Raw genomic sequence first — 15,781 nt, 5'->3', positions numbered from 1 at the left:
TATGTCAAAGGTTCTAAGTTCACATAATAATATGTATAATAATACATAAATGACAATTGTTTCTTTTTTTTTGTACTTGTCAGATTGGAAATTAATAAACATTAATGAAGAAACTTTTAAAGTGTTATCTATATCTTAATACTACCTTTCTTTCTTTCTCTCTCTCTCTCCCTTTCTTCCTCTCTCTTCCTCTCTCTTCCTCTCTCTCTTTTTCTTTCTATTAAGAACATTTATTTAAAAACAATGGATCTGCATAAGCATAAGATAATAATTGTTTCGTGATTTTAATCGTATTACATTGATATGTTTGTAAAATGTTTATAGCATTATACTCGTGCATAAAAATCAATGATATCGTTACAATATTCTTATAGAATTAACCTTAAATCCACCAGAAGCATTAATTACGTACGTATTTATAATATAATATTATCTAACAATTTAGTGCTCATTCATTCATTTGCCTTAGATGCATATTCAACAAATGATTATATATGAAATATATGCTCTAAAGATATATAAAATAAGTATAAAATAAGATTCTTTTAGCTTATAAAAGTATTTTTATAGAAACATAAAAGTGAATATATAAAAAATTTTTTTATGAAATATATACATATATATATATATATATATATATATATATATAAATATACATATATATTAGGTGGACCGGAAAGTAATGTCTTTTCTGCGCATGTCGATATTTAATTGTGATTAAAAATAAAAACTTGTTAAAAATTTATTTGTTTGAATTTAATTTAAGAAAGCGACATTACTTTCCGGTCCACCGGAATATATATATATATATATATATATAAAATTTCGTACGTATTTCATTAGATTTATTTAAAACACTACAGCGATTCTTCTCTTTTTATTTATTTTACTTGTTCTCTTATTTTTTCTTTTCTTTTCTTTTATATCTCTTTATTCTTTTTCTTTATTTCTTCTTTTATTTTTTATTTTTTTTTTTTCTTTGTTTTTATTATTGTGAAAAGAAATAAAAATGATCTCGAGAATTGAAGAATAAAATTTAAATATATAGTATATATATATATATACACTTAAGGATCATCTTAATGATGTCGATAAAGTTACTCGTAAAAATTTACCATTTTATATCGATTAAAACTATTGCGATAAATGCTATTTTATGAATGTATTAAGAATAAAAAAGGAATATATTTTCAAGGTTCGATATTTTTATTTACAGCACGTATCTTCTCGAAGGACACGCACGCTTATCAATTAACGTTGAAGAACCACGTTTCTGTGACTTGTGCTCGCTTATAAAGTCTTTCGAAACAATGATTTATTCTCAATCTATCTACTGTCTACTAAATTCACAATTGATACTATGAGATCTTATCTCTCGTAATTGTTAATATAAACTTTGACATTTATGCATATAATTGTTAATTTTTTCGACAAAAAACGATTGAAATGAAAAAGAGAGAGATAGAAAGAGAAAGAGAAATACAGAGAGAGAGAGAGAGAGAGAGAGAGAGTTATGGACGCCGTTATGATTGAATTACTGAATTGAACTAATTCGATGACAATCGAAAAAGAGATCTATTCGAAAAGTTTGTAATAAATAATTTTAATAAACCTCGTTTGAAAATTATTCTTATCAATGATAAATTAATTCGTCGAAATAATGTTTAAATAGAAGAAGTTTGTGTGAGAAAAAAAAAGGAAAAAAAGAATCGTAATTGAAAATGAAAAGAAAAATTAGAAAAAGAAACACTTCGCTTGAAATCATTCGTATTAACGTCGATGACATAATTTAAGAAAAAAAAAAAAAAAACAAAAAAGAAAAAAAGAAAAAAGAAAAAGAGAAAAGCTTATGGACAAAAATTATGATAAAAGTATCGAAATGAGATTGGAATGAAAATAAAAAAAAAAAAAGAAAAGAAAAGAAAAGAAAAGAAAAAATAAAACGTTTCAATGATTACTGTCACGTAAAGATTACGTTCATTACATTTTAAATTCCAATAAGTATTATATGAGATGTCACAATGTTAAATACACAATCATTGTCGACAAAAAGGTTGACGTCATTTATTAAATAAATACAGAATCGTACAAAAAAAAAAAATCTTAATCTAAACGATAGAACGATGTAGTAACTAAAAATCAAAACAAAAAAACCTACTAATCGTTCTTTTTCTTATCATTATCTTCGCAATGTAAACAAGTGTATATAGTTATATACAATACGTGAAATATAATAGTAATAATTTCTAACTATATAATCGAGCTATTTATACACGATCCAACAATCAATAACGAAATTGTTAAATTAAAAAATAAATGAAAAAGAATAAACGACTAAGATCCGATTCGTCGTAAAACTTGAATTTAATTAATTATAGTAAATAAGTTTTCACAAATTTACTTGAGGAACAAAATACTGACAATCTTTTAAAGCAAATAATAATATTAACAATAATAATAATAATAATAATAATAATAATAATAATAATAATAATAATAATAATAATAATAATAATAATAATAATAATTGATCAACCAATAAGATCTATCTCTCTCTTTTGATTCAAATCATATTTATCATATTTAGCATTTACGAACACGTTTGTGAGTGTGTAAAAAAATTTACATACATATATCAATGTATGTATTATATATATATTTTATATATATATATGTATATATATATATATATATATATATATATATTCGATGATCGAGGAAAACGTAAATAGGATTAAAAATATCGTTTGTCCTACTTATTCGGTAATCCAAGCGTCGTACGGTACTTGAGCGAAAAGTTTCTCAACGAAATTCGACATTACTTGGACCAACTTTCTTCTCAAATCTGGTTTCATTTCTTTTAATAATTCTTGACCGTTACTATTAATGAACAAGTTCAAAGCGGCTTCTATAAAAAAAAAGGAAAAAAAAAAAAAAGAAAAAAAAGGAGCAAACAAACAAGATCAGTAAATTTATTCGTTCGAAAAAAAAAAAGAAAGAAGAAAAGAAATCATACTTACGAAGTATAGTATTGCCATCGTGTACGTTTTTAACGCCCATTTTAATATCTTGTACACTGAAATCCATTTTTAATTGTTGCAACCTCAAAAAGCGACGATTTTGTATCATAAAGGGTTTTGCCCTGATAAATACTTTAGCTTTGACGCCCTCTATAAAAGAAAGAAAGAAAGAAAACAAAAAATCATTGATGAGACATAAGATCGTATTGATAGATCGCAATCGAAATACACCGTTGTATTTTGGGTTGCCTATTATCAGGCGTCAATAATTTATCAAAATTATATTGCACTCGAACGGTATACTGAATGAATGTTTATAATTTACGTAGTATCCAATAAGATCTAATATTTTAATAGAACTAATTGGACGATAGTGAAAATTTATTAAATAAATTTATTGCGTCAAAAGTGAAAGTTCATTGTTAGTTGACAAAACTTTTACCTGAAAGATGTTTCACGTTTAGAAATCATCTATCTTTCAAAGCAAATATATATATATATATATATGTAATTAGTATTAAAATAGAAATCATTTAGAAAAAAGAAATAAATAAATAATGAAAAAATAAACGACTTTCTATGAATTAAATTGCATTTGTTATATAATTATTATAGAGAATTATTTTACGCTATAAAAGTATATATATATATGTATATATATATATGTGTATATACTTTTTCTTTTTTCCTATTCTATATAAATCACAAATAAGATTTACATATACCATATTCTCCCCAATAATCTCCAGCTCCGCTGGCTTTAACCAATATCAATGTACCGGTTGACCTATATTTAGCAACAGCCGTAATTCTAGGAATATTAAGGACCAATTGCAATTGTACTTCATCGTCAGACAATCTTGCTCTGAGACCTGTCACTTTGAGCGATGAAACACCTTTTGCATTGATGTCCACGAATTGTGCTCTATATCCATCGGGACCACCTCCAAGAGCTATATGTAATTCGTCCAAAATTATTGGTTCAACCTCAGAATATCCTAATTGTGGCAAACCTATAAAGATAAATATAAATAGAATGAGAAAATTTTTAGATTGAAGGTATATAAAGTTGCGATTGAAGAAAGGAAAAAAGAAAAAAAAAAGAAAAAAAAAAAGAGAAATGAAACAAAAAAAAAAAAATTATCAGAAACTTGTATTAAATGAATAAATATGTAAAATCTTCATTATGTACTACTATACAGTGCCGTAGACAGTAACTGGAATGTAGGTTGCAGGTGACCATTCGAATTCACCGTTATAACCTGCTTCTGCTAACAAAGCTTCTGCTAACAACTCTCATCAAATTTACAGCACGTGCTTTGGCTAATTACAATGAAATAAATTTTCTAAATGATATTCAACATTCTCTTACACGATGTCAGAACTTTCTAATCTAATTAGCACACATTGGAATAAATCATGAATTGAAAATATTTAATCTCGGCCCCAATGATTTGCGAATTTAAATCATAATAATAATAATAATAATAATAATAATAATAATAATAATAATAATAATAATAGTAGTAGTAACAATAGCATAACAGTAATATAAAAATTTATAAATTAAAAAGAAAAAGATCAAAAATATGAAATAAAAATTAATAATATCGATTAAATCATTAAATAGTATCGATATTTTATATATATATATATAACGACGATTGAGATAAATTACAATAATAAATTATATCATTAAATAGTATTAATAATAAATTATATCTTACCGTGTCGAAATTGTTCAACGAGAACATTAGCAGTTTTGGCAAGGCAACTTTCCAAATTAGGATCGATTTTAGAGCAAGGTTCCAAAAATTCAAGGCCACGATATTTACCGATCCCATTAACGTTACCAATGATTATCGTTAATATAAACACATACACGATTAATACACTGTTATTTGATTTAATCATTTTAATCTATTTTTCTCACTATTTATCTATAAGATTAATCTTTAATCTTACGAATCGAACTAATGACCTTAGTCTATATAATAGCTATATTCTTTCTTTACGGTTTGCTACTCTAACCGATTGAATTTCTCTCCGTTGAATGACCAACTGGAAAGGATTCTCACAGACTTATAACACCTTGACATTGCCCCTCCCACAATCCCTCCATCGCCTTACTAGAATGTCTAGGGCAAAAGAAAAGAAACAGAAGAAAGATGAAAGAAGAAAGAAGAAGAAAGAGGAAAGAAGAAAAAAGAATGTAGTAGAAATGAGAGAAAGAGAGAGGGAGAGAGGAAGAGAGAGGGAAAGAAAGAGAGAGAATCTCTATCATGAATTCTAACTTTCCTCGGAAATCGTAGATATCATTGTTTTCTTCTAACATTACATCTTTTCTTTTTTATGTATTTACGTAAATATTTATTTATTTCTTTCTTTTTCTTTTTCTTTTTCTTTTTCTATTTTTTTTTCTTTCTTTCTTTCTTTTTTTTCCCATCGATTTACCACAACAACACTTAAGATACTATTGCTAATGCAATTATAATCGTTCCGTAGAACATTAGAAACCTAATAGACATTTAAACTCATGTATTAAAAATTGAAAGAGAGAGAGAGAGAGAGAGAGAGAGAGAGTTATCTTTTTTTCGTTTGTTTGTTTCTACGTTTTTCTTGTCCTTTCTTTGTTTTTTGTAATTAAAAATTTTTTCTTTTCCTTTTTTTTTTCTCTTTTCTTTTTATTTTTATTAATTCAATCTATCATTGTAATTCTTTCAAGATCAAACGATTGAAAGACTGAGATATTATTATACGATTTATTTTTTAATTGACTTCGCTATTTGTATTACGATCTAGTGAAAGTATGTTATTAGAAAGATATATGTGTGCGTGTGCGTGTACGTGTGCGTGTATATATGTATGCATGTGTGTGTACAAGTTTCAAGATCAACTATTAGCAATGTCTAGTATAGATTTTATTACATCGTTCGTTTCTATTCAATTTTTCGGCATTACAGAATATATTAGAGAAAATCATTAATGTAGAAAAGTTTGACCTGCATTCTCTATTATGAATAATTAACGCAATTTAAAGAGTTTACGCGTGATAATATTAATTAATAATACTTCTTTCTTTTTTTTTTCTTTTTTTTTCCACTTAAATACAAACGATTCAAAAATTCTTTATCTCTATCATCGTTCGAATAAATTTAACATATTATTTATCTATTATAGTTAAAAGATGTTCGATACTTTCTCATCATTCATATATATATATATATATATATTATATATATATATTGATTAGAATGATCTCACGAAAAAATAATTAGATTAAGTTAAAACTATACAAACACACAGGCATAAATACTTACATACATATATGTACATATATATATATATATATATATATATATATATATACTTTTTAAATTCTATAAAACTTTCTTCTTCTCACAAGGAAGTCAATGTAGGACAAGAAAAGATTAACGAAAATAGTTGCAAATCTTACTCTTAATAATATGAAAATTTCGTACGTAGCCAAATCAAAGATTCAAAAAACGTATCTATGACGTGAATTGTGAATGATTTTCCAAATTTACTAGGGAGAGAGGGAGGGGTAGAGATGTGGAATGGGTAGAGATACAATGAACAATAAATAATCGCTATACAATACGATGAAAGAAAGCGTAAGATGTACGAAATACGTTAGCACGGACGTCATCAAAAACGTACCTAACCGATTTTATTACAGTATATTTTAAGCACCGTTAGTTGACTCAAATTTATCGTAACAAACGTGCTTCGAAATAATATACTTCGATGAAGTCTCTTTTTTTCCTTTTTTTCTTTCTTTCTTTTTTTCTTTCTTTTTATCTTTCCTTTCTTTCAAAATTATCATCGGGATCTCATTCAATAATAAATGTCTATAGAAATCTTGATAATGTTAATTGTTTTCGATTTTTTTTTTTTCGTTTTTTTTTCTTTTTTTCTTTTTTTCTTTTTTTTTTTTTTTTTTTTTTTTTTTTTAGTACATATAAAATTATTCGTCAGTCGTAATAAAATATTTATTTATTTATTTTTCTTTTATTTTTTTTTTTCTTTCTTCTTTCTTTTCTTTTTCAAATGTCGTAAAATTTCAATTTCCATCCGACTGGGTATCGACTCATGCGAGAAGAACCTCAGAAGAGATCTTGTTATACCCTGTTAAGAATGTGAGGTCAAGAACCGGATAACTTGGAAACTTCTCAAGGTAAACAGCTACAGTTTCTGTTGAAGAAGATTTTTCATGTTATAATGAAGGTTCGACGAATGATGATCTATTTAGAAGTATGACATATGTTTTCGAACTTTTTTGAATAATAACGATTTCGCTAATGCGAAGAAAGGGGAAGGAAAGGGAAAAAAAGAAATTATTTTTATTACATTGTTGTTTAGTATATTTATATAAGAAATGTTATAAATGAAAAAAAAAATAATCTTTGAGTACAAAAAAAAAGCAAAGAAAAAAAGAAAGAAATAAAAAGCGAAAGAGAGAAAGAGAGATTATTATGATAAATAAAATTAAAGTAATTAAAGAGATAATAATTGAAATTTATCCGATCATAATAAAATTTTCATATCAATTAATTGATTATTATCATTTTTTTTTTCTTTATTTTTTATTTCTTTTTTTTTTTTTTTTTTTCCATTTTATTCTGAACGAATAGACTTGGGCTTGATGATTCGTTGAAAAGGGAAATTTTTAAATGCTTTATCAAAAATCTCGGTAAAAGCGGTCGACACTAATTCATTGATTATTCCTCTGGTCAGTAAAAATCCTGGCTGCCAAGTGCCATTAATAATTTTATCGAGTACGCCCTCGAGTATTTCTCGTCCAAATAAAAGATTCGTGATGTGAAGTTTCAAATCCCGTATGATCTGTACGTTGATGTTAACCTTAATCTTCTGACCTGGGAGTTTAGTAACTGTCGTCGTTTGGATGAGATCGTCTGTAAAAGAGAAAGGTAGAAAACTATCAGTAGCAGTCTGTGTTTTCTATATTTCGATGAAAACGAATGGAAAATCCAATAACTGATAGAATTCTTACACAGAGTCAGCGTAAATTTTCCTTTGTTACGTATCGACGAGCCGAAAAATCTTCCGAAAAATTCATAATCGCCAAATAATAATTTTTCTGGAAAGCTTTGCGAATAGACGACCTGAAATCAAATATTTATTTATTTTCTTATTTCTTCTTTTTTTTTTTTCTGTGTAACAATAATTCTATTATTACTACTATTATTATTACTAATAAACACTATTATTATTATTATTATTATTATTATTAATACTAATACTGCTACTGCTATTACTACTATTACTACTACTACTACTACTACTATTATTATTATTATTATTATCGATATTATCAGTAGCAGTATTGTATTATTCGTCTTTTGTATAATGTTCCCTTTCATTGTAATATTTTTCTTTTTAAATCTCACACTGACCAGATTTATCGATTTTGTTTCATAAAAAAATGAGTAGGAAAAGAAAAAAAGAAAGAAAGATAGATCATTCTCAATATCAAAATCAACCAATAAATTGACAATATAATATTGACAATATTCGAAAGAGATCATGCAACTCTAAATGTTCGAATTAAAAAAAAAAAAAGAAAAAAAAAAACAGAAATAAAAAGAAAATTGAATACTTTGAAATTTGGTATATCGCTGACGAATTTGGTTACTTTGCTATTGGCCCAACCACTTTCGGTGACATTTTTAAGGGTCAATGTAAATCCAAAATTTGGCACTCCACGTTCGACGCTAATTTTTTTCGCAAAAAATGGATCAAATGGTTCGACATTATATTGAGGAAGTCCAGTTTTGAAATACGGCTGTATTTTATTTAATGCTTCTCTTATGCAAACATCAAAGCCTGCGACGTTTGGATGACAATTTTTAAAATGATCATCTGAAACGAAAATTTATAGAATATGTATAAAGCGGATCCAACATTTCTGGGTTATGATTGATTTTATAGTGTAATTTCTTTTTCTTTTTTATTCTTTTTATCTTTTTATCTTTTTTTTTTTTTTTTTTTTTTTTGTAAGATCGCGCAAATCGAACGAACTTTTTTACTACAATCTGAAAAATAAAAAAGATCAGATCGAACAGTTTTTGATAAATGAATATTGATTTTTTAAATGATAAAACTTATGGTCCGCCCTATATATATATATATATATGTCGGGTGTCTCAATTTTAAAGGATACAGCCAAATATATTCTCTCGTATTGGTATTATAAATAAATGTTAAAAATTATAAGTTTGTATTAGGTATTCAGAGAAGTAAAAAAAATATAAGATATATTACAGGTGTTTCGTAACGATTGTCATGATTTATAAATGTAAGAAATTTTTTTTCTTTTCTTTTTTTTTTTTCCTTATATAGCAATCTTTATTTTAAACCTAACGAAAATCTGAGAGAATATCAATACGAATTGAACGTATAATTACATCATTTTATTATCGATATTTACGCCGTGCCGTTTTGATAAAGAAAAAAATAACACCGTGTATATGTAGGACGAGCATATTACTTAAAGGTCAGAAAACAGCTGTCAAAAGAATTTAGAAAAGAGGTCAAAGCATAATGAATATTAATAGAATTAAAAGGAGAGGAAAGGATACGAATAAGTGGATTTTTATTTCTTATTCTTTTTTTTCTCTTTCTTTTTTTTTTTTTTTTTTTTTTTAAGAAAGAAAAGAAAGAATTTGACTTTTCGAGAGTTCGAGTCGAATAAAAGGAATAAATCCAGTAATAGAACGAAGAACAAAAATGACGATATTTCAAAAGTAATCTAACGTGTGTGTTCGTAAAAAAACAAAAGAAAAATATCGATACAAATTAACAAAGAAAAAAAAAATTAAAGAAAGAGGGAGAGAGAAACATTTATGATTTTCTCATCTATAAAAAAAAAAAAAAAAAAAAAAGAAAAAAATATAAGCACCACGAGAAATTTTGAACGAGTACATAAGTACATTATAATTTTTGATTATTAAGATAAAATTTGTATGCTTAGAGATAATATAATTTCCTATTTACAGCACGTACAGACATATGTTACTTACATAAATACATATATACATACGTAAATACTATATATAATACTAAACTAAATATAATATATATGTGTATGTGTGTGTGTGTGTATGTGTATTTTTATTACATAAACAAGAAATTTCCCATAACTCGATGGAATTCGTGTCGACTTCGAATTTCATAACGTTATATATACAATTTAACGAGCTCGAAGCTATTCTTCATATTATTGATATAATTAATAATACGTTACATAAACGACGTGTGAAATAAGAGTACGTCTACGTTTAAAAACAAATTGGATTAGAAAAGACAAAAAAAAACAAAAAAAAAAAATTATCATTCTTAATCATTTCTCACTGCTTCTTTTCTTTTACTTTTTTTTCTTTTTTTGAAAACTCGCATTGTAATATCGTCGTTCGTTAATGTCAATCATATATATATATATATATATATATATATTTCTGACTATCAATTAACTGAATCATATTTTGAATGTAATTATATAAAAATATATTGATTTTTAATAAAAATCTATATTTTCAATGTTTCGATTATGTTTTACACGTAACGAACGAATATTGAAATTTCCTTGAAATATTGATATATGAAAAAATTGTTAAACACGTGAGAGAATTAACGAGAATTTTTTTAATTATAACAAATGATTTGATCGATCATTGTATTGAAAATATCAAAAAAAGAAAAAAACTCGTATGTAAATATATATATATATATATTTTTCGTACTCACCAAAATCAGCGGAAGAAAATCCGCTGGATATAAAAATTACGGTGAACACTATTAGGCACTGTTTCATTTTGACTATCACCGTCTGATTAAATCGAAAAGCAGTAAGAATATAACGAGAATTATATGGATCATTGGTGAACGAGCGATTCGGGAGTATCGGGCTTAAAGGTAGGGGAATCACATTTTGTAAAATACACATAATCGATTTTCGATCGTAGAGTTTTTAAATATAATTCAAATGTGATCCACACGTAACATATATATATATATATATATGTATATATAATTAGTTTCATTAGAATGATGAAGAAATTTCACATGCGTACGTTACGTAAGAAATCTTACAGAGGAATTTTTTTTCTTTCTTTCTTTCTTCTTTTTTTTCTTTTTTTTTCTCTAGAATTATTCAAACACGAATTTGAACATATTTGCTTAAAAGAAAAGATAAAGAAAAATAAAGATAATCCGACGAACTCATTGCGAATCGATAATCGTTTTAATAATTTTTTTTTTCTTTTTTTTTTTTCATTTTTCTTTTTTTCCTTTTTTTTTTTTGTTATATATATGTGTGTATTCATATTCGCTAACCCGCAACTATCTATCGTCTATGATCCATATAAAATTCTAATGATTATATACTTACAGGATAGACAAAACGTGTCTAAATCTTTTGAAAATAAAAGATCTACTGTGTGTGATCTTTCTGTCGTGCTCGACCATACGCGAACACTCCTCGCACTTTCACTCTCAACAGTCTAAGGAACAACTTAACCTGCCATACTTACCAGCACGATTTTTGATCGAACTTATATAATTTTATATGGGGAAGATCTTTAAATAATTGATCGGTACAACGATAAGCAACAAAGAATTGACATTTCGTATACGTCTTAAGATATTATTATATAAGTTTAATTATTATATAAGTTTAACTTTTGAATATCTCCCATCTCTTTCTATAGAATAAAAATATTTTCACATCTCCCTTCTATCTGTCTCTTCCTCTCTCTCTTTTTACCTCTCTCTCTCTCTCTCTCTCTCTTTCTCTCTCTCTCTCTCTCTCTCTTTTAATAAATAATTTAATAATTTTAATTTAAATCCACGTATATCAACATTTTGTAATTTTTCATTCCTTAAATTTGAAGCAAGAAAGAAAAAAAGAAATAGAAAAAACCAATAAAAAAGATATATCCATTTAATCTGTCTCTGTCTCTCTCTCTCTCTCTCTCTTCCTCTTCCTCTCTTTCTCTCTCTCTCTTTCATCAATTTCATTAACAATTCGTACATTCATATTCAATATTCATTAATTGAGATTTCTTATCGTAAATTTGTTGAAAGTTGCCCCTGTACGAATGCAACCGAGTTATACACCAGTGTCGTTAAGTGAAATCATACGTTAGGCTGAAACTACTTTTTCAATGAGAAAGAGAAAGAGTAAGAAATAGAAAAGGTAAGAGAAACGAATCGGTGTCAATGTTTTTTTTTTGAAATAAAAACATAATTACGTTCATGACTGTTTCAGCAGTGATTTAACAATCCTACAAACTCTCACATCTAGCGCGTTTCGTTTTGCCGTATAATTAGGCGATATAAATATCGAAAACATAGAAAAACCAGTCTGAATAAATCTAGGACAAGTTCGATTTTATTTTATTTAACAAATTTAATTTCTCACACACACTCTCTCTCTCTCTCTCTCTCTCTCTATCTATCCCCTTAATGTAATTTTAAAATAATCGTAGATAATTTCTTTATAATTTTTATTTTATTTGTACGAAAAATGTTACAGACAAAGACACGATGAATGATCCTGTGATAGATCCAATTATGATTTATATAAATATCTTTTCCACGAAATTATTTGCGATAATGCAAATGAAACTTTCAAAGTTACTTTTTTGATTACATTCATATCGATTTTTATATTTTATGGATCGTTTATCACCGATAAAATGTTTATTGTGATCCTTTAAGGGATTAAAAATGATCATGCAATTAATTACATCGATCATATAATTTTTAATATTTTATTTTCACTTAAATAATGTTATAGTATTTGTTATTGGAAAAATTCTGAGATTATTAATCGATTCAATATAATTATATTTTGTAAGATTTTTATTTTCTTTTTTTTTCTTTTTTTTTTCTTTTTTTGTTTTGTTTTTCTTTTATTTAATTTTACATAATCTACCTTTTCTATTTCTTAATTTTTCATTATATCAACGTGCATATATACATTTCCTTTTACTTGTTTTTTTTTTTTCGAATATTTTACTTACAAACTCAAGCCTCTTAAAATTCAATGGAATATTTGCCTTTCGTATTTCTAACATCAACGTATATAACATATATCAAAAATTAAATATTCAATGTCATTATTTTCAAAGAACACACATACACACGTATTTATCCTATTAAGTTCAATGTCAAATCTAAAGTATAAAAGTTTAACTCGCACCTTTGGTTTTTAAAATTACTCTTCTGAAAGTGTTATTGAAACATAGTCTATCGTGTCGGTGACGTTAATCGTTCATAAATAAATTTTCACGCGTATCATTTCATTTTGCCTTTTTTCTTCCTTGTTCTTATTTTGATTTACTTCTTATTTTCTGTGTTCTTTTCTTTTCTTTTTTTTTTCGTTTGTTTTTTATCTCTCGCGTTGCTTCTTTCTTTCTTTTCTTCTCTTTCCTTTCATCTCACCATTTTTAATATATCTATTTAACGAGTGTAGGAAAAATTTGAGGGCAAAAATAATTCGTCTCTTGGTAATACGACGAAAGAGGCGCAGGTGCATGTTGCAGCAGTGAAAGTATCCGAGTGCAGCAACGATCTAACATCTGTCAATGCCCTCTTGCATAGACAGTCTTACTTTAGCGGTGCCATTTAGTAGGTATCCGCGATTTGTGAGATACTCGTCGAAATAGACAACGGAATTATCACCATCATCATCATCATCATCATCAGCAGCAGCAGCATTATTTATCGTCATCGTCGTTATCGTCGTTGTCGTCGTTATTGTGAAAAAAAAGAAAAAAAAAAAAAACAAATTCTTCTTCTTGGCAAAAATTTTTTCAAATAAAAATTTCTTACAAAAATTTCTTTTGAAGAAAAAGAAAAGAGAGAGAGAAAGAGAGAGAGAGAAAAGATAGTAAAGATAGGAGGAAAGAAAGAAAGAAAAAAAAAAAGAGAAGAAAAAAAAGGATTAAAGGATAAAAGAATATAAAATGTCGAATAAAAATCAACTTATAGGATTCCTATTTGTTATGAATATTATGACGATAATTTCAACGGAATCAAGCCGTAAGTAATTTGATCGACTCTCGTAATTTGATCAACGAGTTAGTATACTTCCGTGTGGACACGATTGAAAAGTACGTTCTATGTCTCGTTTAAGGAAAATCGGAGAAAGTTTAAATCAGGATAGTTAGATAGAGATAGAGGATAGAGATAAATATAGAGATAGAGATAGAGAGAAAGAGAGAGAGAGAGAGAGATTTGAGAATTTATCTTTTAAATTAGACTTCACCTATTTTAACCAATAATATGAAAATCATATTAATCATTTTATAAACATTCCTTTAAATCTTATTAACATTTAATATATTCATATTTGTATGATCGATTATAAATTAAAGTTATATATTTTTTACAATAAAAGAGTATGTATATATATATATATATATATATACATGAAACATTTATCATATTATTCTTAGACATTAATATTTCTAAATATGGACTAGCAATTAATTTTATGAAAAAGAAAAAAAAAAAAAAAAAAAAAAAAGAAAGAAAATACAAACGTAATAAAGAAATTAACTTAATAAAATAAAAATATGGATATAATTAATATATGAATTTTTTTACATGTTATTACATGTGGAATTTAAAAAAAGAACAATTATATATAAACAAATCGATTTATATTAAAATTCTTTGGATTGTATTAATTTAATATAAATACAAATAAAAGAAAAATCAAAAAAAAAAAAGAAAAAAGAAAGAAAAAAGAAAAAAAATTCTTTCTAGCCGAGTACGTGAAGCAATGTTCTAGGAAGGATCCTAAATTAAAAAGTTGCCTGATCGATTCTCTACATCATCTTAAACCTTATTTAAAAGATGGCATACCAGAAATTGAATTACCTTCCGTCGAACCTTTTCGTGTGAGTATATAATGAAATAAGTAAATAAAAAAAAAAAAAAACAAAAAAGGAAATAAATAAATAAATAAATAAATAAAATAAAAAACAAAAAAGAAAAACAAGGACAACAAAAAAAAAAAAATAATACAGATCGACATCTTTCTTTTTAATATTGTATTTATTTAAGTTCTTTTTTGTTTGTTTTTTTTTTCTTTTTGCAAAAGACCAAAGAAAAATAAGAAAGAATTTTACTTTAATATTCTACAATGTAAATGGAACGAACATCGTTTCCTTTCAACAGATGGATGAGCTGACTCTCTCTCTGACAGGTGGTACAAACGGTTACAAGGTTCAATTGCGAGAACTCTATGTAAGGGGAGCGAGTAACTATACAGTCGAGGACATCCAACTAGGTTCACCCTTCGAAGCTGTCATTAGAATGCCAGCCCTTGTACTTGACGCTCAATACACCAGGTGAATAATCCTTAAAAATTTTTAATTTTCCTTCTCTTCAATTTCTTTTCTTTTTTTTTTTTTTCCTTTATTATTTTTCGAATAAACAAATATATATAATATTAATATACATTGAATTTGTTTGAAAAATAATTATAACTAATTTCGTTTTATAATAAATATACAATTGTTCCATCATCGTTTCTAATGCTTTTTCATCAAATTGTTTAATCTTCTTTACTTTTTTAATTGATAAAATTTGTAATGATTTTGTTAAAAAATTATTTAACGTATTTATCAATATTTACACATGATATAACATCAAATCATAATAAGATAATCATAAGTTATTCTATTTAAAATATATATTTAATTGCA

At 26.0% G+C, this 15,781-nt stretch overlaps 3 protein-coding genes across 4 annotated transcripts in view; 1 reads left to right on the top strand and 2 right to left on the bottom strand.

Moving 5' to 3' along the window:
• Window positions 1-2,685: 2,685 nt before the first annotated feature.
• Window positions 2,686-5,063, bottom strand: Jhbp2 (Juvenile hormone binding protein 2). Its single transcript, XM_035872906.2, has 4 exons — window positions 4,748-5,063; window positions 3,746-4,033; window positions 3,021-3,170; window positions 2,686-2,908 (listed from the first exon to the last, which is right to left on the bottom strand). Exons 1-4 carry the CDS (start codon window positions 4,932-4,934, stop codon window positions 2,757-2,759), a joined length of 777 nt encoding a protein of 258 aa, XP_035728799.1. The 5' UTR covers window positions 4,935-5,063; the 3' UTR covers window positions 2,686-2,756.
• Window positions 5,064-7,591: 2,528 nt separating this feature from the next.
• On the bottom strand, window positions 7,592-11,575 carry Jhbp16 (Juvenile hormone binding protein 16). Of its 2 annotated transcripts, none has more exons than XM_085661597.1 (5): window positions 11,452-11,575; window positions 10,809-10,890; window positions 8,698-8,924; window positions 8,056-8,167; window positions 7,592-7,957 (listed from the first exon to the last, which is right to left on the bottom strand). In XM_085661597.1, the coding sequence occupies exons 2-5, from the start codon at window positions 10,873-10,875 to the stop codon at window positions 7,659-7,661; spliced, it is 705 nt and encodes a 234-aa protein (XP_085517723.1). In that variant the 5' UTR covers window positions 10,876-10,890; window positions 11,452-11,575; the 3' UTR covers window positions 7,592-7,658. The 2 variants fall into 2 exon arrangements, with proteins under 2 accessions (XP_085517723.1, XP_085517722.1); XM_085661596.1 differs by having other exon boundaries at window positions 7,595-7,957; window positions 8,662-8,924.
• Window positions 11,576-13,544: 1,969 nt separating this feature from the next.
• LOC118444539 (circadian clock-controlled protein daywake) overlaps window positions 13,545-15,781 on the top strand; it is a 3,932-nt gene continuing 1,695 nt past the window's right edge. The window contains exons 1-3 of the mRNA XM_035872904.2: window positions 13,545-14,108; window positions 14,838-14,971; window positions 15,252-15,424. Of these exons, the coding sequence (XP_035728797.1) occupies window positions 14,033-14,108; window positions 14,838-14,971; window positions 15,252-15,424 (383 nt within the window). The 5' untranslated portion in view covers window positions 13,545-14,032. The remainder of the gene's footprint in view (window positions 14,109-14,837; window positions 14,972-15,251; window positions 15,425-15,781) is intronic.

The sequence above is a fragment of the Vespa mandarinia genome, chromosome 15 (genome assembly GCF_050613455.1).
Source record: "Vespa mandarinia isolate Hongniang chromosome 15, ASM5061345v1, whole genome shotgun sequence".
Taxonomy (NCBI): domain Eukaryota; kingdom Metazoa; phylum Arthropoda; class Insecta; order Hymenoptera; family Vespidae; genus Vespa; species Vespa mandarinia.
This window is presented reverse-complemented; position numbering and strand designations above follow the sequence as displayed.